The 27,961-nt window shown below is 42.8% G+C and overlaps 1 protein-coding gene across 2 annotated transcripts; it reads right to left on the bottom strand.

The window, feature by feature from the left end:
* Window positions 1-103: 103 nt before the first annotated feature.
* FRG1 (FSHD region gene 1) lies at window positions 104-27,961 on the bottom strand. Of its 2 annotated transcripts, none has more exons than XM_040334471.1 (10): window positions 27,858-27,961; window positions 25,605-25,693; window positions 19,799-19,866; window positions 18,704-18,826; window positions 16,202-16,259; window positions 14,287-14,401; window positions 11,137-11,241; window positions 10,688-10,779; window positions 6,600-6,710; window positions 104-262 (listed from the first exon to the last, which is right to left on the bottom strand). In XM_040334471.1, the coding sequence occupies exons 2-10, from the start codon at window positions 25,664-25,666 to the stop codon at window positions 226-228; spliced, it is 771 nt and encodes a 256-aa protein (XP_040190405.1). In that variant the 5' UTR covers window positions 25,667-25,693; window positions 27,858-27,961; the 3' UTR covers window positions 104-225. The 2 variants fall into 2 exon arrangements, with proteins under 2 accessions (XP_040190405.1, XP_040190412.1); XM_040334478.1 differs by lacking the exon at window positions 27,858-27,961 and adding an exon at window positions 27,778-27,848.

The raw sequence follows: 27,961 nt of genomic DNA, 5'->3' as shown, positions 1-27,961 counted from the left end.
TTTTGATAAGAGGATTAAATTACCTTTTGATTTTTTTTTTAAATAACAATGTTAGGAAGAATGCACAGCAGATACAGACTCAACACCCAAATGATTTGTGCTCACAAACACTTTATCCATGTTGCAAAATTTTAATAAAATATTTCAATGCAGTTAACACGATAGATAAAAACACTTATATATAAAAAAAGGAAAAAAAATGGAACAAAAATCTTGTGATGGTTTTCACTTGCAGTATCTGTCCGCTTTTAGCTTCGATCTCCTGTAAAATTGCCAAAAAAAAAAAAAAAAAAAAGTTTTGTAGCTGTTTTATTGTGGTTTAATAATATGACCCATGTATATGTCCAACTTAAAAAAAAAACAAACACAGTATCTCACAAAAGTGAGAACACCCCTCACATTTTTGTAAATATTTTATTATATGGTTTTCATGTGGCATCACTGAAGATATTACACTTTACTACAATGTAAAGTGTAATTTGGGCATATTAATATGGACATTTTCACTTAGGGGTGTACTCACTTTTGTTGCCAGCGGTTTAGACATTAATGGCTGTGTGTTGAGTTATTTTAAGGGTACAGCTAATTTACACTGTTATACAAGCTGTACACTCACTACTTTACATTGTAGCAAAGTGTCATTTCTTCAGTGTTGTCACATGAAAGATATAATAAAATATAATATAAAAAGATACAATAAAATATTTACAAAAATGTGAGGGGTGTACTCACTTTTGTGATATACTGTGTGCATGAGAAACATTTGCTTATGTTCATGCAATACTGCAACTGTGAATAATAAACCATCAGCATGTTCTCACAAGCTGCCATTTTCCCTGACAGTAGATGACTGAGGCCAATTTTGGTCAAACAGCAGCAGTTCAGACAGAATAACCAGTTGTGTGATTTTTGCTGACTAAAATGCAGTTTGGCCAGGAAACGACCCAGCCTGTGACTGCATAATGAAAGAACACAGAGGTCATCCATATGCGCTCCACTCTTGTATGTTTTACAGTATTAGACTGAAATATTGTACGATGCAATAATGCCCTGACTGCCCATAGATGGATTAAAGTTCAGCAGGAACTGCCATGTACATGTGGTTGTACAGAAGTCGATCTATTGTTCGATCTACTGTTCAACTTCTGTACAACTGCCCTGCTGGAAAATTTCCTATGTATGAAATACATAAATATGAGTGTATTTTCCTGACAAAGAATTTGCATTTTTGTCAACCCAGTGCTGATATTTGCACAGCTCTGCCAGCACAGTACTATTCAGTTGGGCAAAAGACCACATTTTTCATTGCCACAGCTATTTAACGCTTACAGACCTTGTCTCTCCCCCAACCTGTGACTGGACAATAAAAGGAGAATGCTCCTTACACTGTGGCATAACTAATTGGCCACTTGTGCTGCTTCGGGTTCTTTCATTCTGAGCTCTACTATACCGGGACTATCAGTTAAAATTCAATCGGTCAGGAGTTCAGTATTAAAGCACATACTGTAATATACAGTTAGGTTCATATATATTTGGACACGGGCACAATTTTCATACTTTTGGCTCTGTATGCCACCACAATAAAATTAAAGCGAAACAATCCAAATTAATTTGAAGTGCAGACTTTTAGCTTTAATTTAAGGGGGTTAAAATAAATATCGAGTACAGTATAATTTTTTGAAATGACAACCATTTTTATACACAGTCCCCCCATTTTCAGGGGCTCAAATGTAATTGGACAAATAAATATAATCATAAACAAAATGTTAATTTTTTATTGAGAATCCTTTACTGGCAATGACAAATTCCAAGTGTTTGTCTGTGCCTCTGTACTAATTGGGTCTAATGGGAGTGGTTTCATAATCTGCTGGGCCTGCATCTCTTAAGCCTCCTATTGAAAGTATCTCTCTTATGACATTTTTGTTGCAGGGGATGCCTGATATCTGACTTGTACCTTAGGCAGACTTCTGGGAAAATTGGCGAGCCAATCACACAAGCAGAAAATTATGTTTCTGGGGAGTGGTCAGTACACACTCTGTGTATAGAACAACTCCATGTAGCCACATAGCAATGTATTCTCAGAATATTACAGCGGCTGCAGCTTGAAAAGGAAAGGTCATTTTTTTTCCCCCCTACCACTTCAACTTTAACCGAGCACTAGAGACCAGATCATAGTTTAATGCTTGCCTTCGTCTCCATTTACAGTTTTGCATCATCTGTGGTGTTTTGCTTTATGTTTTTTTTTCTCTCTCTCTTTTTTTTATTTTTTCCTACAAGTTATCCATTTCTTAGAAGTAATTCGATAATGCCTTCACCTTGATGAAGTCTTACATAATCGAACCCAAAAAACAAGAGATGTAGGCCTGCCAGGTGTGACAGTAGATCCTCCGGAAGAAGACTACCATGCCCTCAGCATTGTTGAGATGACCGAGTCTGACAGACCCCGGTCTTCTAAAGTCCGGCTTCCAATAGCCATGTTGAGCAAGTCAGTGACTGTACAACAGGATGAAAGCATGGGACCTTTGAGACAGAGGTACCTCCCGCCCTGGCAAACGCCAGGGTAGACGAACCAAGAATGCTGAGGCCAAGCTGGAGCGATTAGAAGCATCGGGATCTCCTAAGCCTCCACTCCGTGGAGCAGCCGAGGAAGCACTACAATGGCGGAACGGCAAAAATTGCCGATACAGACCCCACAGGGCCACCAGCGCCACTGACGCGTCTGTACCAGATCACTATACCTGGCCACTAGCTTTGACACCCTAGCGGTGGAGACGAGCGGCCAGGTGATCCATGCCCTGCGAGGGTCACCTGCAAGGGAGCCCAGCACAAAGACCAGACACCCTGGTCCAGCATCTGGCGACTCCAGTAGCCCACCCGCTGGTATACCTGAAGGTAGACCGAAGTCACTGCCGTGGCGTTGTCCAGCTAAAACCAGATCGAACAACCTTGTAACCTCCTCGACCACGAGGAGAAACATAGCCTGATTGCCTAGAATAGGACAAAGACCGGTAGACAGGGTCCACAGCACCTGGTGGACCCAGACGGTCACCCATCCAGGCCCTAGCCAGGCCCGACCCTGGGTAACTACTGAGGCCAGACGAGAGCGGGCACATACAGGGAGGTGTGGCCGCAGATCCACACAAGTCCAGCGACTCAGACCCAACGGGACCCCCCAGGCCCACAACCCTTGAGGCTGGCATCCGTCGTAAATACCGACCACTGGAAGGAAGAAAAAACTTCCCGGACCGAAGAGTCGGGGATCCCTGTCACCAACTCAGAAAGACTCTGACAAGGTGGCACACCGGAATCTGATGATTTCAGAGACAATCGATTTTTAACACCTGGACAGTATTTCCCCTGGAAAACCCAAGTGTGGAACTGGGCATAGAGTACCGCCTCGAAGGAGGCTACCCACAGGCCCTGGACCAGCAGGTGCCCGGAGAGAAGACCGATTGCGTGATGCCAATACCTTCACCGCAGACTGAAGAGTCTGCAATTTCTCCAGGGGAAGAAGGACCTTCGCCACTGAGGAGTCTGGGTCAACCCTAGATACTCCAACACTGAGTCGGAACCTAGCATGCCCAGGATTTGAACCCTGGGTCGCATACATGGAAGGTGGGCTTGCTGCCACTGAGCCACACCTTCTGGTGTTTAACACCCACCCGAATCTTCGGAGGGTCCGAATGGGAATAACACATCCGCTAGGTCTGAGACAGAAGATGCTCTCAGAAAAAAGTCGTCCAAGTAGCCAACGAGGTAAAGCCTCGCTGTCCCAACAAAGTTAGGATAAGTGCAAGCTCCTAGCTGGAAACCGATGGTGCTGACAGAGACCCTCTCTCACCATAAAGCACAGAAAGAACACTGTGACATGCGCAAAACGGGACATGCATGTATGCGTCCCTGATGTCCGAGGACGCCAGGACGTCCCCCGAACGGAGCGCAGCAACCAAACGAAAGGATTCCATGCGGAACTACCTGAAGTTCACAAAGGTATTCAGGGCCTGAGGCCCCTAGAAAACCCCCAAACCTCTCGTCCTGCAGGAAAAGTAAAATTACCCCGCAGCTTAGCAAGTCTTAGCAAGGAAGACACGAGGAAAGAACTTTGTTCTGTGGATCTAGTACTCCAAAGAGACCACCTTGCAGACCCACTGGTCGGAGAGCAGGAAGGTTTTACCGAATTGTGAACCTGCAAGATGCCCCCCCCACCTAGAGACAGTGAGGGAAGGTTACATACATTGGCAGGATTTGGGTGCCGGCGTGATCGCTTACACACCCAGGGACGGATTAAACCCCTAGCTGGGCCTTTGATGGCCTGGGATGGTTTCCCATAAATAATACACACACATAGTGTGTATGAATATTATGTAGGTGTATGCACACACCCTTGGAGGAAACCGGAGTACCCGGAGGAAACCCACGCAGATACAGGGAGCGACAATGCAAGCTCCAGGCAGATTGGTGTCAGTGTGCATAAAACCAAACCATTCTGAAACAGACCTATATGAGGCCCTGGACCAGCTGGTCCGCTAGCCTAATAACTTTGGGGGAGAGTCACGCTCCTCTGCTGTCTGGTGCAAAATGCTCACTCCGTGAGTGACTGAGACCCCAGAGTAGCGGCCACAATAGGCCGCCAGTCAGACCCCAGCATGGAAACATGGAAAGGGTCAATACTTTGGATCTGCTATCAGTCAGATCCATACAAGCAGGGTTCCCCGCAATAGGGAGAATGGTCACCTATACATGACACCTGGAGGGTCCACCACCGGAGAAGAAGCCCACCTCTTGAAATGGCTCTCAACAGGGGCACTGAACTGCCCGGCGGTCAGGGACTACAAAAGCCCTCAGCAGCTTTTCTCATTCCGCATCCAAGAAATTATGAAGGAAGGGCACAGAAGGAAAAAACCTACACAGAGCGGTCTGAATTGTGAACCAAAAAAGACAGAGTCCTCGGCGGAAATCCAGCTGCACTAACCAGCTGAAGAGAGTCCTGTACAGCAGTGAGAAACGCACCCATAATGCCTTATCCTGCACCGACCCAGGTATCTGGTCCACGGCTCTATTACAGAGCATTCCCCAGGGGATAACGGGGGGGGCACTCTTTTTAACCCCCGCCCGTCCGCAGTCGGCCCCCACCCTGGCACAAAAAAGTGTCCAGGACCAATAATAAAGCCTCTGTGGGAATCCCAGGTGCTAAAAACCTGCTGCCATCACCAGCATGTTGGGGAAAGACCCAGATACTGACAACATGTAGGTGCATGCAGCACCTGTCCTTACAGATAAACTGAGCTACACTGACTCCATTATTTAAGTAAAAAACTCCCAGGGCCCAGTTTAGACTGAACAGAAAAAAAAACCCACTCCTGCTGCGTTGATCCGGGTGGGGGGGAGACTGCTCACCGCCGCTGCCTGTGTCCCGCACACCTCTGTGTGTGTATGTGAGGAGAAAACCGTGAGGAAGCTGTAAGGTGCTGTGTGAGGAAAACGGCACTGCGCGCCGTAGGAATCAACACTAGAGGCCGAGGACTCAGGCAAGATGGCCGCGGAGCACAGCATATGGAGCCTGGCGCGGCCAAAATATGCTGTATCACAGCGCAGCTACAACAAATTGGCCGCCAATGGGATTTCCTATAGAAACCGAAAATCCACAAAAAAATGGCGCAAGCGCTGCCAGAACGGCGGCAAAACACAGAATTTCAAAAAGGGGAAAGCCTAGAAAGGCTGCCCAGCACCCCAAAACTTACAGAAAAGCGGACCCCAGCAGTAAAAAAAACATAGGCCAGGCGCACAGTCCCCTCAACCAGGTGCCCCCCCACCCCGACAGCAATTGTAAAACAGCAGAGGGAAAAAAAGGGAGCAGGGAAGGGAGGATACCGAAACCCCAGGAATGCTCAGCCTTACCACCCCACTAAGAGGGAGGGACTGTACTCACCCGTCCACGAGACGACTCACTGACGCATACCAGACATGCGTACAACCGCAATGGAGGTAGCCGTCTGTCCGGTCCACTGTGAGTGAGACAACACCACAGCCCAGTCATGTGCGGACCTTGGAGCAAAGCTCACTGGCCACCCCAGGAGTCATGGGGCATGTCGTGGCAGACCCAGCCTCTTTGCAAAGGTGTGCTCACGCTCGCTGGCCGAACTGAGAAGACTACAAGGATCTATAATATCCAGCCTGTCTCTCAGCCGACAGTTGATAGAAGTCAAAAAGACAAAAAAATAAAAAAAATCTTTTCCTCAGGGCACTGGGCCCAAAGGGAGCCATACGTCCTTCTCCTTTGCTAGGCAGAACAAAACTGAGGCTGCATGCTGCAGTGAGGAGGGTTATGTCTGCAGGGACCGACCCTGGGCGGGGCTATTCAACTCTGTTAATGTAACATGTATTTAACCATTTAACATGTTTCTGCCTAGTCCTCTCCTGTAAACAGGGAACATAACCCATTTGTCAAGATTTAAGGAGCTGTGTCCGTCCATGGACGATAAGAGAAATACTATTTTGTAATGATATAGCTGCTCTCAGCTATTAGATTCTGCCCAACTGAGTTTGCCTCTTAGGCTGGGACAAACACATTGCATCAAGCACTGGAAATAATAATTCACCTGTCCAGAAGTGTCTCGTGAAAGCTTCCATCTTTCCTAGCTTTCTTAAGCTCCCGGTGATCCTCTTTGCTCACTTTTAGTTTACGATCCTGGAAACTTTGAAATTTCTTGCTGAAACAATGAATAGCATGATAATATTAACAATTGTGATTACAACATGAGGTTGATAATACTGCACAGGACAATCTCGGTAAATAAAACTTCACACATTGGGTGTTGTAATCATTTAAATTTCCGCTAATACAGATGATCCTCAAGGCTTGAGGACAAGTAAAGGTCTCTTTAGAGAACATTTGGTGCATGAACCCTTGTGATTGATTACTTTTCTGTACGTACAATGCTGATTGCATTGAATACATTTAAAAAGGTGATGTCATATAAAAACAGCATTTCTAGGAGGAAATAAATGCATAATATTTCAAGCTTAATGTCACATAAGCCTGCAAATAATTTGAAAATGGCATCTTCTTTATGATAGAAAAAGTAATCAACTGTAATATGCCGGTGTAATGTGCATAGTCGTACCGTGCTAGTCACACATTACTCAGAGTAGATAAGTGACAAGCACAGTGTGTGACATTACTCAAAGAAATGTAAACAGCTTATCTGCCAGCACAATGTAATCATTTGCTAAAAAGGCATCTGAAGGGGTTGTCAATGTACTCAACATAAGCATTTATTTAACAAGAGTGGTGCAATACAGACCATGTATGAAGAAAGATTTTTCTAACTACAGCTTAGGTACATATTCTTCACCAGTTAATAAAAAGGGCAAATTTTTCATGCTTTTTTTTTTTTCTAAATAGAATTCCAAATGTTTAGTTTGACCCACAATAAATGCTTACGGGACCCCCTCAGACTATAAAGGTCCAATGGATAACGGTGACTAATGAGGGTGCAGGCTGAGGAGCGGTCCATTCAGACCCAAAGCACACTGCAGAAATAGGAAGAGATATCCTGGCATCGCTCGGCCTGAGTGGTTAGCAGGTAAAAGCAGTCTAAGCTCGATTCATCCAGGCCATGCCCCCAACATATTTCTCTGTGCTCCCCTAATTGCTTGACATTTAGTTTTAACCTTTATTTTTTTTTTAAACAAGATAATCACTAAACATTTGGTGAACATATCCTGGCCACTGCACACCTCACCTGGCCTGACTGGTTAGCAGATAAAGGCAGTCTCCATCCAGGCCACGTCCCCAACATGTTTCGCCCTGCCCCCCTCAGGGATTAAATAATGAAATCTCCATAATTAAGCTCCGGGGGTGGGGCAAAACAGGTTGGGGATGTGGCCTGGATGAATCAAGCCAAGGCTGCTTTTACCTGCTAACCACTCTGCCCAGGTGAGGTGTGCAGCGGCCGAGATATGTTTATCGAATGTTTAGGGATTATTATGTTTAAAAAAAAAGGCTAAACCTAAATGTCAAGCAATTAGGGTTGAATCTACTTTAACCACTTAAGCCCCGGACCATTATGCAGCTAAAAAGACCAGGCCCCTTTTTGCGATTCGGCACTGCGCCGCTTTAACTGACAATCGCGCGGTCGTACGATGTGGCTACCAAACAAAATTGACGTCCTTTTTTCCCCACAAATAGAGCTTTCTTTTGGTGATAATTGATCACCTCTGCGGTTTTTATTTTTTGCGCTATAAACAAAAATAGAGCGACAATTTTGAAAAAAATAAAATATTTTTTACTTTTTGCTATAATAAATATCCCCCAAAAATATATATAAAAAACATTTTTTTCCCTCAGTTTAGGGGCCCATACGTATTCTTCTACATATTTTTGGTAAAAAAAACAAAAAAACGCAAGCGTTTGATTGGTTTGCGCAAAAGTTATAGCATCTACAAAATAGGGGATAGTTTTATGGCATTTTTATTAATTTCTTTTTTTACTAGTAATGGCGGCAATCACCGATTTTTATTGTGACTGTGACATTATGGCGGACACATCGGACACTATTTTGGGACCATTGTAATTTTTACAGTGACCAGTGCTATAAAAATGCACCGATTACTGTGAAAATGCCCAGCCGTGTCATTCTGCCGACGTATTTAGTCGTGCGCGGTCCTTAACTGGTTAAAGAGGAACACTAGTTTAATTAAAACCACAATATTTCTTTAAAATAAGGAGCTGCTACAGACAGTTGTTACTTGGTGGAAAATCCAAGCAAATTTCTTTGCTTTGAAGATTGAAACTATCTTTTGTATAGTGGCAAGAAAATTACACGTTTTACTTTGAAAATTATTTTGAGATCCCGGAGTATAGGCCTTGGGGGTATCATTTCCTTGGTCATGCCAGGATATTACTCCATAATTTTTTTAATCGGGTGACCCTTAATTTATAAGCCAACGTACTCCCTTTACCCCCCCGCTATGTATATTAATGCAGAAGAGACAAATGTCTTTTTTTGCATTAAAAATCCTGCCTGTTCGCCCATTTTATAAATTAAAGTTTCACTTTGAGGTACAGTGAGGGAAAAAAAGTATTCCCCTGCTGATTTTGTATGTTTGCCCACTGACAAATAATGACCAGTCTATAATTTTAATGGTAGGTTTATTTTAACAGAGAGACACAGAATAACAACAAAAATATCCAGAAAAACGCATTTAAAAAAAGTTATAAATTGATTTGCATTTTAATGAGTGAAAAAAGTATTGTCCCCTTTGCAAAACATGACTTAGTACTTGGTGGAGATACCTTTGTTGGCAATCAGAGGTCAGATGTTTTTTTTAGTTGGCCACCAAGGTTTGCACATATCTCTGGAGGGATTTTGTCCCAATCCTTTCTGCAGATCCTCTTCAAGTCATAAAAATTTTGAGGCCGACGTTCAGCTCCCTCCACATATTTTCTATGGGATTAAGGTCTGTAAATACCCATCCAGGACCCATTTTCAATGCCCTGGCTGAGAGAAAGATTCTCACCCAAGATTTGAAGGTACATGGCCCCGTCCCCTGTCCCTTTGATGCGGTGAAGTTGTCCTGTCCCCTTAGCAGGAAAAAACAAAGCATAATGTTTCCACCTCCATGTTTGACAGTGGGGATGGTGTTCTTGGGGTCATAGGCAGCATTCCTCCTCCTAAGACGCTCAGGTAATAAACATCCATCCATGGATGTTTATATGTTTTAAGCAATGAGCTTAAAACAAGTTATCATTGACCTCTGTAGCTGCAGGCATTTTGGAGTAATTCATCCTAACATTTAACAGCAAAAACCTGAAGTTGTTTTTCTAGCTAGATTAGCTTCTCCGCTCCTCCTCCCCAAACATTACTCATGCAGCCTTCAAGCATCTTAAACTTGAATGTAAAGCACAAAGTACGAGCTCTAGGAGTGGTGTGAGGTGATCTTCTGAGAGAAAAACCTGAATGACTTATGTGGCAACATTTAAAGGGTCACTAAAGGATTTTTTTTTTTTAGCTAAATAGCTTCCTTTACCTTACTGCAGTCCTGGTTTCATGTCCTCATTGTTCGTTTTTGCTCTGATGTTGCTGTAATTCTGCTCTGTTGTGGACACTTCCTGGTTGTCTGGCTCCTTATGAAAAAAGTCATGGGAGACTTTAGTTTCGTTTTCCTAGCCATGACTCTCTATGGCACTGTCCAGCACAGAGGCTTGAAATAACATGCAAAGACTAAACTAGTTTCACTTTCGTTTTTGCATCTAGGAGGCACATTATATGATTGCTTTTTATCTATTTTTAATCGTTTTTAAAAGGAATCAGTTAACTATTATGTCTCTATACCCTGTAAACAGTCATTTCAGCAAAAAACTTTTTTTCCTTTAGTGATCCTTTAAGGATGAATTACTCCACAGTGCCTGCACCTACAGAGGTCAATGATGGTTTGTTGTAAAGCCCATTTACTGCTTGAGATTAATTTGCAAATACTTAAAATGTCTGTAAGCCTGGTCACATGTTCACTTTACACAGATCCCATTCACATGCAGGAGAAACATAGTAAAAGACTACACATTCCCTCGAGAATGCACACAGTTTATACATGTTACTCTAGAAATACTAAAGTAGTTCCAATAGAAATCACAGACAATAGTCATGAAATGGGAGTTACAAATAAGCTGGATATTTCTACTTACACATAATTGAGCTCACACTGTTTTACATTGCCTCTGTCTTCATCAGGAATATCATCTTTGTTTCCTGATTCTCTGTCCGCACAGGATCGGATCTATAATGAGCAGAGAATGTCTGAACTAAGAAGGAAAAGGTGATCTGTACAAAAAAGTAGCAACTAACAGGACTTTGGAAAACATAACTGTAGAGTGACTAATGGTGAACAGTGAACACAATACAAGGCGAGACAACCATGAAAACACTGCATATAGGTCTCTAAAGACTAATGCTAATAAAGTCACGCATGAACTGTCTACACCCCCCTGTTGTCGCTTTTGTAGGTGCGCTTAAAAGTTTTGAATTTTTTCCAACGGGTATCCTGTATAAGAACCATTCACACAGATGTAATATAACAATTTATATTTTTAGATGCTGCTTCTATGAAGGAATATAAAAATGGGATAAAACATACCTTAATCATTTCTTCCTCACCAGCAGTCTTGGTTTGTGCTATCAAGTCCCCTTCTTCATTACAGCCAACAAAGCAGCTATTTGATGCCAGCAAAGCCATTCTCCCCTGAAAATAATTGCATATTGTTATATTACATTCAGTACTAAAGTAATATGCTTTATACCCAATAGTGATTTTTCATTATTTCATTATTCACCTAATACGCAAACATATCTACAGTGGAAGTTGGATTAACAATGGTTTCTATATAGTAACCATTTTTCACTACAAAGAAATGTTTACATGGCAAACACATCTTGAATTTCAATTGAGGAAAACAACAATTCTTTCAATTCTGATTCAAAATGGTCTAGTCAGAATGAAAAACCTAAGATTCAAAAAAGATCAATTCTATCAATGTCTCCATCTTAGTCAGGACCCCATACCTTGCACTTTGGGAACTTAAAGCGGAACTCCACCCAAAAGGGGAATCTCCCCCAAACCACTGCCACATTTGGCACTTTTTTTGGGGGGGGGGGGGGGGCAGGTACCTGGTTTTAACAGGTGCCCACTCCCACTTCCTGGTAAGATTGCTGCAGCGATCTCCAAGTATTTCCAGCCCCTCCCCGCTGCCTTCTGGGATGATAGTGAAGATGCTGGAACCTGCACCCAAAACCGACTGAAGAATAAGCTCAGGGTGCCGGCATCGCTGGAAAGATAAGGGTCCTTATATTAAAAGGCAGCAGCTACAGTATTTTACTGCTGACTTTTAATTCTTTTTTTCCCAGACCAGAGCTCCTCCATTGCCACCATTGCAATGGTAAATATACTATGGCGTATATATACTTGAGGGCACAGGAAATAGAAATTATGTATTATCTACCCATGAACATATTTCCATATAAAATGTACAGAAAAAACAAAGTGACAACGGTAGCTCACCTAGACATGTAATCCAAAGCACTCGTATAACAAAGCAAATTTTCCCATAACAGATAATGGAAACTTCCCATAAAAAATAAGCGTCAAAAGGAAATGCATAAAGCAGAATCCAGCAGGAGCTACTGAGTATAAAAGAGAAGAGAGGTGCCTCTAAATGTAGCAATATGGTTACATTTAGGCTCAGTTCACACTGGTGCGATGCTGGAACCCATGCGAATCCACTGCGGGGTCCTGCATCGCACCTGACTCGCAAGGCAGTTCACACTGCACCATTCGAACTGCTGGGAGTGTAAATACAAAGTTAATAACACCTCCATTTCAGTTCCCATATCTCAGTGCAAACTGTCAATTCAGACAGGAATCGAATGGCATAGGTGTGAACACACATGCGATCAAATTTTGGTGCAGACACAAAAAAAAAAAAAAGGTCCTATGCGAGTTTGGTCCAAATTCAGCCATACTATCTGTATGGCTGAAATCGCGTCGCACAGACATTGCATGTGATTTGCACTGCAGTGCGAATCACATGCGATATCGCACGGCGCACTGGTGTGAACCGGGACTAAATGAAGGTACAACATTTAGCAACTCACATGCTTGCTTATTACAACAGGCACATCTAAATATGCAGACATACAGGGTAAAGCTGTCTACATACTGTCCTCCGCATTGCCACTGCCATCAACGTCATTCGTTCCACGCTGTGCTTCAAGCCTCGCTTTCAGATCGCTCTACTGCAGGGTAGTCTTCCCGGTCACAATTGCAGACTGCCAGCGGCAAGAGCTGGTGGTGCGGAGGACGGTCTAGGTGGACAGCTTTCCCTTGGATGCTTGCCTCCAAGCTGGAGCCATGATTGAGGTAGGGGGGTACATCTATATATTTGGACCTATTTTAGCAGTAAGTCAGCGCCCCAGATGACGATCGATTGATCGAAACGCGTCAGTATACATGCCGACTCTACTGCTATATCGCTACATGCTTTTTCATGACTACTGAAATGTGAGTGTAATGTTTTATCTCTTGATGTCAAGTAAAGTATTTTATAACGGTATTACACTATGTACGCATTCGTTTTTCCTTTCCTACCTGTTACACTCTGAGCCTCCGGATTTCCTGAAAGTGCCCACGGTCTTCATTGGCTACTATTGGCATCATCGTCCATAGTCTACCACCCACTGTCTAAGGAGTGGATCCCTTTAGAATTCCACCTTTGTCTGCTACCTTAACGGTTTGGAATCTGGATACCGTCACCTTATAAGCTTATATGACTCATTAAGTATATGCTTAGAGGAGTCCACGCTTTCCGGTAAGCCTCCCATCTTCACTTTGGTGGTGGATCTGCTATCAATTTTCAATTCATTTTCCACACTAGTCACGTTTGCTCTGACTTTTTGGATTTGGAATCTTTATTGAGACTTACCCCTTACTCATGATTTCATTTATGTACTTTATCACCACTTATGAACTATGATCACTTGGTGTTATTTTTTATGACCATTTACATTGTTATATTTACATAATTAATTCACACATATTTTAGCGCTACACTTTTTGTTTTCCACATCTAAATATGCAGACATACAGGGTAAAGCTGTCCACATACTGTCCTCCGCATTGCCACTGCCATCAACGTCATTCGTTCCACGCTGTGCTCCACGATCGCTTCAAGCCTCGCTTTCAGATCGCTCAACTGCAGGGTAGTCTTCCCGGTCACAATTGCAGACTGGCAGCGGCGAGAGCTGGTGGTGCGGAGGACGGTCTAGGTGGACAGCTTTCCCTTGGATGCTTGCCTACTTAGAGGTGCCTGTTTTAATAATAAAACATGTGAGTTTCTAAATGTTGTACCTTCATTAAATGTAAACATATTGCTACACTTAGAGGCGCCTCTCTTACTTGAGCTTGAAAAAAGTTAAATATTAACCCTTTGCTAGTTAAACTTTTGTTCATAATATCACTATTCCTCCCTGTGACATGGACTGCCCCTATTACTGAAGTCACATCAAATGGTTACAAATCTCACTGAAGTAGTGGTTGAAGTCGGGCTTAATTGCACTACTTTAAATCTACCCAGTGTGACCACATGCTTCTACAAAGTTTATAAAATTGCTCATCTTGAAAAACAGTCACAGACCAAGTTACTCATCACCCAAAGTTTTACTGTACTTTGAAGCACATAGACAAAACACCTGTACACTACTGATGGACATCAGTTAATAATAGTGTACTTACTTCTTGAAATACAGGCTCCCACTGTTCTCTAGCACCAATAGCATCTGCACGGCCCATAACCAGTCCATCTGAATTAATGCCAAGGTACTTTCCATAACCAGACTTGAGCGCAATCCTTTAAGAGACAAGACTCAATAAAATGCATAAGAAATTAAGACCAAGTTTAGAATGATATTGTTGCAGGGCTGACAACATTTGTGCACAAAATAACACAAATTTGTATTGTGAGTACAGCAAGTATATGGTCTCCTTGTAACACCAGATTGCATGAAGCCACTTAAAGAGGGCCTGTTCTTTGCCCATGCATGGAAAAGTAACAGGTTATTGGTGTCCCCACTAACACAACATACTTACCTTCTGTTAAGCTGCCCAGAGAGAAGAAAAATTAATGGTTCCTAGATGTATGTAGGAGGATGTGGACTTTAATGACTGGCTGCTTAGGCACCTAACAATGCCACATGTGGTTTGGAAATACATTGTCAGCCCTGTAAGTTTTAAGTAGTGACACAACGCTTCTTTTCTTCACTGACAGACTGTGCACAAATGAAGTAAAATATTTGCGGTTGTTAAAACTAGCATTATAGTAAATCTGCTGTTACCCGGCATGAGCAAAGTACAGGCCCACTTGTAGTGCCTTCATGCAGTGCGATATTACAAAACCACCATATACCGTATATACTCGAGTATAAGCTGACCCGAATATAAGCCAAGGCACCTAAATTTACCACAAAAAAAATGGGAAAACGTATTGACTCGAGTAAAAGGCTAGGGTGTCCATGTGCATGCCTCACTGTGTCCATGTGCATGCCTCACTGTGTCCATGCCTCACTGTGTCCATGCCTCACTGTGCCCATGCCTCGATTGACGTTTAACAAGGGAGTCTATGGAAGGGGTGCCCTGCTCCCCAGCCATAGGTCACCCCCAGACAACAACCTTTGCACACTTGTAAAAGGAGAAATGGGTCTACATGTGCGCCGAGTTCCAGGGGTCCTACGACCGGCTGGTACCGGGTCCCCACCGTTTAACATTGGAGTCTATGGAAGAGGTGCCTGGCTTTGAAAAATCGGTGCTCACCTTTTTGCGCCTGATGTCCCGGACTTTGGGGACCCGGTACCGGTTGGCCGTAGGTCCCCCGGACAACAAACACTTGTAGAGGAACAGTGGGACTACAAGTGTGCCAAGTTTGGGGTCCAGGAGACCTATGGCCAGCCGGTACCGGGTCCGGGAGAAAGGTGACTCGAGTATAAGCCGAGGAGGGCATTTTCAGCACAAAAAATGTGCTGAAAAACTCGGCTTATACTCGAGTATATACGGTACATGCTGTAGAAAACAAAAACAATGATTTACTTTAAATAACATTTTTTTACCAAGCAATACAGGTAGTTGCTATTACCTGGCTGTCTCTGGATTTAGTTCTGAGTCACTAAACAAGCATGTAACAAGTTAAAGAATAAGTCCACCTTTACAAAAAAAAAAATGCACATCTTTTTGCAGGTAAAAAAAAAATATGCATTTTTTTTTTTTTGTTGTGAGTCAGTAAAGTTTCGCACACACAACCAGCAAATCATGGGTGTAATGCCACGGTCCTGAAGACTGTCTGTGTAGCAGTCTGCCTGTACCTCCGATATGGGCAGGCAGTTACACAATGACAGGAAGCTCAATGAACTACTTAGAGTGCAAAACAGCACCATGGTAGTTTGTTGAGAACTAAAAGCTGACAACTGCAAAGTTTGTAATTCTCTCACAGTTACAGAATACTGTTTTTTTTAGATTGTGACAGCGAGCTGGGGGGAGATGATCTTCTCATGGATTACATAGTTCTCCTTAAAAATTGTATAAGATCAGGCTAAATGCTATATTGCATATTCATAACAAACACCCACCTCCAATTTATGTACAATAACCAGCTCATTACCTGTTATCTGACAATTTTATTGCTGTAAATTGTTCTGGTGGAGCTGGACCAGAATCATCTAGAAAGGCAAAAAAAAAGTTAATCCTTGTTAACTCAAGTGATGATCAATGTGGTCTACAAAGACAGACAATGATTTCTTATAATAGAGAGGGATTACACACACAATTTCATAAACGCACTTCCGTTTCAATGTTAAAGGCTTAGATCACCTTAAAAAAATAAAAAATAAATAATGAATGCACATATTTTTTGAGGGGAAAAAATGTGCATTATATTTTTTCCTGGAGCGTGCAGCTTTCACCCATATACAGCAGATTGCAGGTGCAACACCAGCCTCCTAAAAAAATTCTCAGTATAGCTGTCTGCCTGTACCTCACATACAGGCAAACAATTATCGACGAGCACGATGATCAATGAAATATCTCACTAGCGCCCACGCAGTTCATTTAGAATTACAAGCTGTCTCTGCTGCAGTAGAAGACTGTAGTTGTAGTTCATTCATTCACAGATTGGTGGAAATGAATGAGGCTACCATGTGGGCTGAGCCCTACATAGCCACACTCTTTAAATTGTGACAGCGGGTATGGGGAGAAGATTCCCTGTACACTGTCACTGCATGGGGATTGGAGTGGAACATGCATGTGCTCTATGATAACATGTGACATGTTGCACTCCAAATACGTGTGCAACACGTAATATGTTACCAAAGGTGATACTGTGACAAATGGCAAGCAATCAGCCCACCATTATTCTCACTGCTCTAAACTGTTTAAAGGTAAAATCTGATTGGTTGTTGCAGTCAATGCATTTTGCATATCATTACATTGAATTCTAATATAAATATGATAGCGGACCGATACTTTTGTGAAGTACTTATGGATTTTTTTTACTATATTCAACTAAAGAGTGGTAATTAAGATGTATTTGAATTCACCTTTAATTCATGAATCCATGCTTATCATTAGAATAAAAATACTGAATGCTATTTTTTACCTAGGTTGTAGATCATGCATACACAAGTACTGTTTTGCCAGGTCAAGTTGAAAAGGCTATGTGGTGACAGGGATTTCCTGTCAGCCCTTCGAAGCATGGTTCATATTCTTGCCTTATCCTCATGCAATTACTTGATCTTTGGTAGTGACTGCAGATAAAACCGCAGCAAAATGTGCCCTGTACCGCCTCATAAATCAACTGAAATCATGCAAGCAGTCCTGAAAACTGGCAGGCATGAGCCGTCTCCTTTTTTCACTGCTATGTAGCACAATATCTGTTGATCCTGCCAATGAAGTCCACCTAATGCAGCTTCCTGTGAGTAGATGCACTGCTCCTGAAGTTGCCACTGCACTTGGCTATCTGCATTGTCACTGCTGATCCATAAGCCTGTAGCTTGACAATCAGTACATGGCCACACCTAGTCCTGCCCACACCTTTTGGACTGACAGTGCTGCCTCTGTTGCTGAAGCGCTGCCACTATCTGGGAAGGTAAAGGACGTTTTCTGTTTACTTTATGAGGCTTGTGGATCACATTTCAGCTGGTTTTGGGACTTGTTCAGAGACTGTGATACCAAAGCTTTTAGTTGTACTTTAATGTATATAAATGTTTCATGTGAATAGATGTGTATAGCAATGCTATGATGCAAATATGTCCTAGAAGCGAATTAATAAGTGACTTTAATCCTTTCACTGTTTCAGGTGTAACTTTTACTTACATTTTTTTTTAACATGTGACCAGTAGCAGACAACTAGAAACTTCTCCTGCCACTTATTCTCTACAGACAGGCTGGGTCATGTGACAGCTATCTCTCAATTAGGTACTATTTATTTTATTAACAATTACAGTGCCACAATTCACATACAGAATGGATCATGTAAATTAAACAGTGTGTGTGTGTGTGTTTAGTACCACTTTAGAGAGAACCGGGCACCTTATCAGCCCCCTTGTGATAGCAAAGAAGTTTGAAAAAGTACCCCCCCCCCCCAATTGCATGTGCCAAATATTCACACGTACCGAAACAAAGATTGCACCACACATTAGGTATCGCTGTGCACGTCAGAGCAAGAGAAATAATTCCAGGACCATCATTTACTGTTAATTCTGAATCGATAAACTGTATAAGCCTTTAAAGTGTCCCCTATGGACAACTTTGGCTACCATCATTTTGTCATTTTTACAGGTGTGGGTAATTTTGAGTCTGGACACATATGATATATATTTACTCAATGCAACCTTTTCTTTTATATTTTACCAAAAAGTTATATTATATTTTGTCTGTATGCACTAAAACAATCTGATTGTATTTTTTGTTGAAAATATAGATTGGATAAACAGTAGTACATTTATTGTATGACATAAGGAAGCACCTTTCATTATTTTATTCTATAGGGTCTCTGCTTTCATGAAAGATATGTTTTTTAGGGGTATTTCTTCTGGTGCAAATTGTGCATTTTAACACGTGAGCAAATAAAATAAAAAATTCCAACATTAAAGGAGTTATTGCTTACCTGTATGTGGAGCGCCTATAGTAAATAAACCATTGTCAAGGGCATGGATATAAGCTCCTTTGTCCATTTCAATGGCTACCATCCCTGAAATGTCACCAAAACATTTGACTGTCCACCAATTTCCTGAAATACAGAGATTAGTTATTTTAATAGAGAACTTAAAGGATAAGTGTATGTTTAAACTACATGAGCTCTTTCAATATATTTAGGAAGAGCAAGCCACTCTGCAAACACAATCTTCTAAGCCTTTTCTTTCTGTATACTTTGGTAACTGTAACCACATGCCCAAGCCAGTGTAAACATTGCGTCTACATTCAGTTTTTCTGCAGTTTGCAATGCAGACTAACAATTAGCTAGACACAAATTGGGCTTTGCAGAGGTTAGTACACAAGCAGCAACAAGTGTATGGTCCAAAATAGGATTTGCTATGCTTCTCAAATTTGTAGACTGATCTACATTCCTCGTTTGACAGATATGCGCTCCTAGCTGTCAGACCGTCCTGTTACTGACAGCCAAAAGGTCCGCTAACAATATGAAACCAATCAGTGCAGCTCCTGGTCATGATCAACATGATAGCCAATCATTGTAATCATATGCAGACTACAGAATAATTCACACACTAAAACTATTAAGGCTGTAGGTGTCATTGTTTAATACTGAAATTATCAGATACAATATTTATTAAAGGATTTAATAAAAAAAAAAAAAAGTGTGTCAGTAAAAGCTTTTGTTTTTCTTTCTTTAGAAAACAATGTACAAATTATTATGAGGGCAGGCAAATTATTCATAGAGTTAATGTCCAGTTAACGAATGCTCCACTAGCCATAAAAGGGTAAGGTGTACATATTTTGTTTAAAAAAAAAAAAACACGTTATTTATAATTACAACTGGCTTACCACTACTCATGTGGTTCCTGACCACCATCTTTCATGATATCATGTTGGGTAGTGGACCCCCTACAGTATTTGTATACAACCCCCCCAAAACAGAACTTATGCGTGTTAGCAGAGGAGGTTAGCATTCACTAGGTGTATTTCTATATACAGGTACAATACATCTTGCGGAGAAAAAAAAGTAGTAACCCGACAGACTTACCGACAATGTCCAGTTTATTCTCTTCTGATTCATCTAGCTTTCTTTTCTTATTTTTGTGCTTCTTCTTACTAGAAAGAAAAGCTTTGTTTAAAGAATATTCATATTGAAGTCCCTGTCAGCTTCTTGTTGCTGGGAAGATGCTCCCTCTCAATTGATCCAGAGAATTTCTGCTGAGCACTGGAACAGAAACTGATGTGATATCTAAAATAATACTGTTGACACGGGAAGAAGTGGTGGGAGGAAATCTTACAATTGGGACACCTGGTTTCAGTGACATTTTCTAGGTTGACGTTTTACATGAATTTAATGAGACTAAAGACACACCATCTGATTGTTGGCAACCGAGCGTCAGTTTTTTGTCTTCAGGGCGTGTGCCTGGATCTTGTCTTGCATACAAACGGTACACAATTGTTGGCCAACAAACAAGAACATAGTGATGTACTACGAGGAATTTCAGCTCTTGAGCCACCTCTGCTAATTTTGTGTTTGGTGAGCATTGATTTCAAGCATGCGTGTTTGTACTTTCGACTTTCGTGTGACGGGCTTGTGTACTGACGATACACAAATCAGACAACAGCCTGTAGCCTGCCATCCAACACCGAAAGTTGGACAACAATTGTCGTACCAACGGTCAGATTTTAGAACAAGAGTCTGTCAACAGACAATCCCCTGCCAACAATCGGATCGTGTGTACGAAGCTTTATTCTCACATCCTTATACATCTCCTTACTTCTTGCCTATAGTTGTCCTATAGTTGAGAAGAAAGGGGACACATTTTTAGTAGGAGCAAAAAAATAAAAATAAAAGACAGGCTGGAGTAGGGAAGGGTTAGAACTCATGTCAGGTTCTTATTGTTACATTAGGGTCACTGGAGATGAAAATTTTAAGCCATCACATTCAAAAGTAAAAAAATAGAAAATATTTATTGTTATACCAAAATATGTAAAAGCACTACACTATAGCAAAAACATTATTTAAGAGAAGAGGCACAAGCACAAATCCCCATATATTTTCCCCGTTAACTCAAATATTTGAATAGTCTATAATTGTAGAGTCCATGGGGATGATTAAGGCCCCTTTCACACTGAGGAGTTTTTCAGGCGGTACAGCGCTAAAAATAGCGCCTAAATACCGCCTGAAAAACTTCTGCCCAGCCTTCTCAATGTGAAAGCCCGAGGGCTTTTACACTGAGGCGATGCGCTGGCAGGAGAAAAAAAAATCTCCTGCTAGCAGCATCTTTGGAGCGGTGAGAGGAGCGGTGTGTATACCGCTCCTTCCCATCTAAAACAATGGGAAACCGCAGGCAGTATCAACCCTTTTTCGGCCGCTAGCGGGACTAATACCGCACCGCTAGCGGCCGATTCCCGCGGCAATTCCGACGGTATATCGCCGCAATTTTTAGCGGCGCTATACCGCCACCGCACCTTCGCTGCCCCCTGTGAAAGGGGCCTTACTAAAACTGGAGAGTGCAAAATCTAGCACAGCTGTGCATGATAGCCAATCAGCTTTTAACTTCAGCTTGTTCAGTTAAACTTTGAAGAAAAAAAAGTAGATGCTGATTGATTTCCATACAGAGCTGCGCCAGATTTCGAACTCTCCAGTTTTAGTAAATTATTCCCCATATGTTATTACACTCTACATCCCTTTCCACTTAATTCATAGGTTTTTATTGCTGTCTGACAGTGTCCTAGCTAGGAAGATCCAGCCTCTGTCAGCACCAACTGGATTGATAAACTTCAAATGAAAAAATCCAAGGAGCTGGGTAGCAAATTGTTGTCTGAACAGAGGACTACATTAAAGCGGAGCGCCAACCGAAAGTGGAACTCCCGCTGATCGGAAGCCTCCCCCCCTCCGGTGTCACATTTGACACCTTTCAGGGGGGAGGAGGGTGCAGATACCTGTCTAAAGACAGGTATTTGCACCCACTTCCGGCCACAGTCTACGGGCAGACTGCGGGCAGGACGTCACCTCCCGTCCTCCCCCTGTTGTGCTCTGGGAACACTCGGCTCCCAGAGCACAGCTGGAGCCAATCAGCAGGCGCAGCTTAACTTGCGCATGCGCCCTAGGAAACCAGGCAGTGAAGCCGGAGTGCTTCACTTCCTGGTTCCCTCACTGAGGATGGCCGGGGGGGGGGGGGGGGGGGGCAGCAGAGTGACAAGCGATTGCTCGTCCTCTGCTGCGGACGGCGCTGGACTCCAAGACAGGTAAGTGTGCCGATATTAAAAGTCAGCAGCTGCAGTATTTGTAGCTGCTGACTTTTAATATTTTTTTTGTTCAGCGGACATCCTCTTTAAATACAATAGCCAGCAGGAAGGATTGCTCCACCCATGTGCTGTTTAGCATCGATGGAGGAATCTATGAGTTATCCAAGCACGTGTTGGCTAGCCAAAATTATAAATCAAGAACATTAGAAATGTTACAAGAACAAAAAGGTGAAGGTATATCTTACAATGGAGAAACCTGTTCTGGTGATAACCAATACAGGCAGTCCCCAGGTTACAAACAAGATAGAGTCTGTAGGTTTGTTCAGAAGATGAATTTGTATGCCAGCTGGAACGGGTACAAGTGCAACTCCAGCCCTGTTGTCTCCTTCTGTTTGTAAGTATGAGTAGTATGCAAGTCAGATGTCTGTAACTCGGGGACTGCCTGAACAGGGATTCTGAAGATGCACCGATGCCATTTTTTTAACACCGAGTACAAGTACCGATACTTTTTTGCAGGTACTCGCCGATACCGATACCCATCGCCTAGGAAGAGGGGTGGTTTGGGAGGTGGCAGGGGGTGGTTGTTCGGGAGTTGGGTGACGGCAGGGTGGTGGAGGGGTAAATGAAGGCAAGGTAGTTGAGAGTGGCGTGAAATAGGGATTGTGGGGTGGGAGCATTGGGATGGAAAAGGCTGCGATTGCTGGGGGGAAGAGGATGGGGATAGGAGAGTTATTGGTAGACATGGGGGCAGAGGTGACAGCTGGTAGAGGGAAGGAGGAGGCAACAGGCAGAAGTTACTGCAGGCATGGTACAGGGAGACAGCCAGAGACTGCAGGCATGGTACAGGAAGACAGCAGGCATGGTACAGGGAGAGAGAGACTGAGACGGCAGACATGGTACAGGGAGAGAGAGACCGAGACGGCAGACATGGTACAGGGAGAGAGAGACCGAGACGGCAGACATGGTACAGGGAGAGAGAGACTGAGACGGCAGACATGGTACAGGGAGAGAGAGACTGAGACGGCAGACATGGTACAGGGAGAGAGAGACAGAGACTGCTCACATGGTACAGGGAGAGAGAGACAGACTGCAGACATGGTACAGGGAGAGAGAGACAGACTGCAGACATGGTACAGGGAGAGACTGAGACTGCAGACATGGTACAGGGAGAGACTGAGACTGCAGACATGGTACAGGGAGAGACTGAGACTGCAGACATGGTACAGGGAGTGAGAGACTGAGACTGCAGACATGGTACAGGGAGTGAGAGACTGAGACTGCAGAGAGAGAGCCCGAATCAGGTGCTCTGTGTGGATGGAAGTCAGAGCTGGAGGAAGGAGGTGTGCAGCGAGGAGACAGAGCTTGTGGGCTGTTAGGCTGGGCAGGCCTGCACCTTGCGATGCCACTGGGAGGAGGAGGTGGCACTGTCTGGAGGGGAGGACGAGGCGGTCATTTTCCAATCGACGTCATTTCCGGTATCAGTTTCCGTAATCGGAGCATATTCACGTCTAACGATACAAGCGAAAATGGCTAGTATCGGCGCCGATACCGATACCAGTGCATCCCTATGGGATTCCCTTCACTTCGAGACTTCCTCCGACTTCCTGTTAAATCTCCAAGACAGAAAGTACAGGGAAATCTCTACAACAGGACTCAGGCAGCAAAAAAAAAAAAAGACAGAGGTTTTAATTCTCCCCTTACCTATTCAACATTTAAGAAAAAATAAAGTTGTAAACATTCCTTATAGGTTATACCTTTAGTGACTTGGCCACCAACATTTCTTTTTCCTCAAGGAAAAACTGACATTACATGAAAAATATACAGTAAATAACTGATTTCTAAATCACTTCTCCACCAGTTTTCTGCCAATGTCAGCTGGTCAAATGCAGCATAGAAACGTTCATTTATTTGTTCAGTACATCATGATTTTGTACAATTATAATAGAGCTTTAATAGGAGAAATAACCTGCGGAAATTCCTATTGGATGAATGATCGTCTTTTTTTTTTTTGCATCCTTTTCTTATATCGAAAATGATGAGGTTACTAAAGTTACAAAAATTCTTTGGAAGTTATGTAATGTGTTATAATGTATTTTTCGATTAACACTGCACTGATTAAATGTAAATCGTACAAGAAAAATGTTTGTGCTTGTCCCATCGGATAATTTTGCATGACTTGTCCTGATCTGCTCTCAAAAGCTATGAATGATCGATTTTTTATACAATTTTCGGATTGTGTGTACTAGGCTTAAAATAAACTAATTTGGTGTTCCAGTATAACACAGAAAATACAGCCCTTGAGAGTACCATAAATATGATCTGGAGATAGAGATAAGATCTCTGCCCCAGTGGGAGCATGAGGGAACAAATCATCTTCAGTCATTGTTTCTTCAGAAAAGAGGGAAGAGAAAAGAAGGGTGGAACAGCAAAGCAGATGGTCTAATATTTTTATCCAACTTCCTAAGGAAACCATTCTAAACAATTTGTATCAACTAAAATAAATAATCATGATGCGGTGTAGTGGTTTACATTACATCTCTATAGAATCTGGATAGATATTAAAGTGGAGTTCCACCCATAAATATAACATTACATCAGTAGTTTTAAAAAAATGTCATTGGTCCTTTACGAAAAAAAAATTTTTGTAGATGCCTTCAAAGTGTTGTTGCTAGGCAGAATAGTTAATCTTCCCACTTCCTGCACCTAGGTGCTTAAGCTTCACCGCACAGACTCCTGGGAATGTAGTGGGTGTAACTTTCCAGGAGTCTGTGCACTCCCCAGTCTCAAAGAATCATGTGACTTGGACAGCACAGGTGCTGAAACCTGATCTGACACTGCTTGTGCAGCACTGAGCATGTGCGAGATCTGCAAGGCTGAAATCCAGGAAGTCATACAGTCTGGCTTCATGATGCCCACACTTAAGATGGCCCCAGTCAATTTCTATTTTATAAAGTGTCTAAATACATTAAAGCGGAGTTCCGGCCACAATTTCACTTTTTAAATATAAATACCCCTGTAATACACAAGCTTAATGTATTCTAGTAAAGTTAGTCTGTAAACTAAGGTTTGTTTTGTTAGGTTGTTACAGCATTTAGACACTTTATAAAATAGAAATTGACTGGGGCCATCTTAAGTGTGGGCATCATGAAGCCAGACTGTATGACTTCCTGGATTTCAGCCTTGCAGATCTCACACATGCTCAGTGCTGTACAAGCAGTGTCAGATCAGGTTTCAGCACCTGTGCTGTCCAAGTCACATGATTCTTTGAGACTGGGGAGTGCACAGACTCCTGGAAAGTTACACCCACTACATTCCCAGGAGTCTGTGCGGTGTAGGTTAGGAAGCATTAAGCACCTGGGTGCAGGAAGTGGGAAGATTAACTATTCTGCCAAGCAACAACACTTTGAAGGCATCTAAAAAAAAAAAAAAATTTTCATAAAGGACTAATGACATTTTTTTAAAACTACTGATGTAATGTTATAGTTATGGGTGTAACTCTACTTTAAGCTTGTGTATTACAGGGATATTTATATTTAAAAAGTGCAATTGTGGCCGGAACTCCGCTTTAAGCAATTACAAATTGAATTGGCACAATGTCTTACTTCTTATCCTTCATTCCCTTCAGCACCAGCTTGGTGGATTTTACATTAGAGTATTCAGCCATGGCGACAGCGATAGAGACACAACGGCTCTAAAAAATAAATAACAATAATAGTATATTTGTAAATACAGCACTGTAAATTAACTTGTCAGGCTCAGTTCACATAGGTGCGATGCGGGAACGCTGCAAATACACTGCGGGCTCCAGCATCGCACCTGACTCACAAGGCAGTTCACACTGCCATATGCAAACTGCTGGGAGCGTCAATACAACGTTAATGACACCCCATTTCAGTTCACATATCTCAGTGCCAGCCTATCAATTTGGATGGGAATCGGATTGCAGCTGCTAAGGTCAGTGGTGCATGTGCTCTGAAGGTCAGGCGTATCATGCCGGAACTTCAGAGCTTCTTGCCGGAACAGAGGGCTCTTGCACGCATGAGTGGGAGTGACATCATTGCAGCTCTGGCCACTCACGGAGTAGGACAGCCCCCTCAGCGGTGACTGGGCTAGTATGTGATGCGTACTAGCACATTATGCCTTTTTTTTTTTAAAGAGAAGCTGTTCATTAAATTGACTATTGACTTCTCTCTTGCAGGAACGGCCATAGAAGGAGGTACATTCGGATCCATCAATGGCCAACTTAACACCGACAGGTGTGCTTACAATGATCAGCTTTTATTCATGTGAAACTTTTATCTCAAATGGAACAAAACATGTACTGTAACTGCTTAAAAAGTGTGAGCTGGAGTTTGGCTTCAATTTGTTAGTGCATTTAACTCTGCTAATACATTTACCCCCCCCCAGACTGCCAATGCTGCTGCCCCCCCTGTGCACATTCATCCAGAGTGTAGGCACTCTAATACAGGAGGTGTGTTACTGGTCAGATTACCAGGTGAAAACAGAGTGTAAAAAGCATTAAAAAAAAAAAAATCTGACTGGTACGCGGAAATATATTTTTGGTTTTGGGTTTAATACCAATTTAAAGTGGCTGTTAAACCACTTTCAGTAGTTTACATTGTGACGAGATCCTTCCTCTCAATAAAAGGTATTTCGCAAGCTGGTTCCACTTAGCATTTCAAAAGCCTTGCATTGAATGTCCCTCTCCTGTGTAACATATGTCAAGTAGAAACACTTTAATATCTCAAGGTCCATGACATACATAATCTGTTCTGTCTCCTAATACAGTGCCCCACTGTCTCTGTGTTTCATTAAAAAAATCCTCCTTAACCGTATTTCACGGCGGCTCCCGGTGCTCGTGTAATCAGCTGTGTTTCCTCTCTGCCCGTCTTGCAGAAGCAGCAGGCGGGCTGAGGTTTACCCGCTGTAGTCAGGAGGAGAGGAGACATTGCGTGATCGCCGGGAGATACTTTTTTTTATGAAACACAGACAGTGGGGCACTGTATGAGGAGACAGCACATATAGTATGTAGATATATTGTATATTCCTGCGGCAGGAGGGGGATGGGGCGGCACTGTCACATGCAAAGATGGGGAGGACAGAGGAGAAAGACACAGAAGAGCAGGCTGCGGGTGATGAAGGCACACAATCAGACCACAATGTCAGGAGCTCAGCAGCCATGATTATCGTGGTCTGTTTGCAGAGGGGAGGATATAGCCAGGTAGGATCAGCCAGGTGTTACAGGGTGCCAAACAACACAGCACAATGGCTGTGCTGTATAACATGCTTTAAAGGAACAGAATCTGTGTTTTTGTGAATAACAAACGCTTTAATCTTGTAAATTGTGTCCATATGGATGGAGCCGCTTCTCAGGACTGTTATGGGTAGTGCTGATGGTATTATCACAGCTGTAATGAATATGGATAAGTGGCCCTATTCTGTATACACAAAGAAAGGAACAGGCTCTGGAGAAGTTATCACAGTTGAATCCAACGAAGGGAGACAAGAAGTGTTCCTGGAAGCCATGTTTGGTAGATGAGCCCAGATAGTGCTGTACACCATAGATTGTCAACTCTGCGGTGCCTGTACGATGGGCACACAGCCATGTGTGACTGGTGAACATACTCGTATTCCTTGTATGTACACAATAAGGGGGGCGCCTATGGCTGACACAGAGTGAAGATGAGGGGTATAATGCACTTCCTCAGGAGCAACCTCCTGGACAAAGCCTGGAACTCCCTGCTGTTACCCACTGAGTACAGAGCACACCATTACCCAGCCAGGCAGGCGACCGGCATACTACCATTGAGCGCCTACATCACATAACACACATTGCACATAAACATCACACTCACCTACTACTTCCGGCTCTCTCCACACCACACCGGAAACTCCTCGCATCACATGACTAGCAGGCCAACAATCCCTCTCCCTTGGACCGCCGCCACTGAAAGGACAA

The sequence above is a fragment of the Rana temporaria genome, chromosome 1 (assembly GCF_905171775.1).
Source record: "Rana temporaria chromosome 1, aRanTem1.1, whole genome shotgun sequence".
In the NCBI taxonomy this organism is placed as follows: domain Eukaryota; kingdom Metazoa; phylum Chordata; class Amphibia; order Anura; family Ranidae; genus Rana; species Rana temporaria.
Note: the sequence above shows the minus strand (reverse complement) of the source record. Positions and strands in the feature narration are given on the sequence as shown.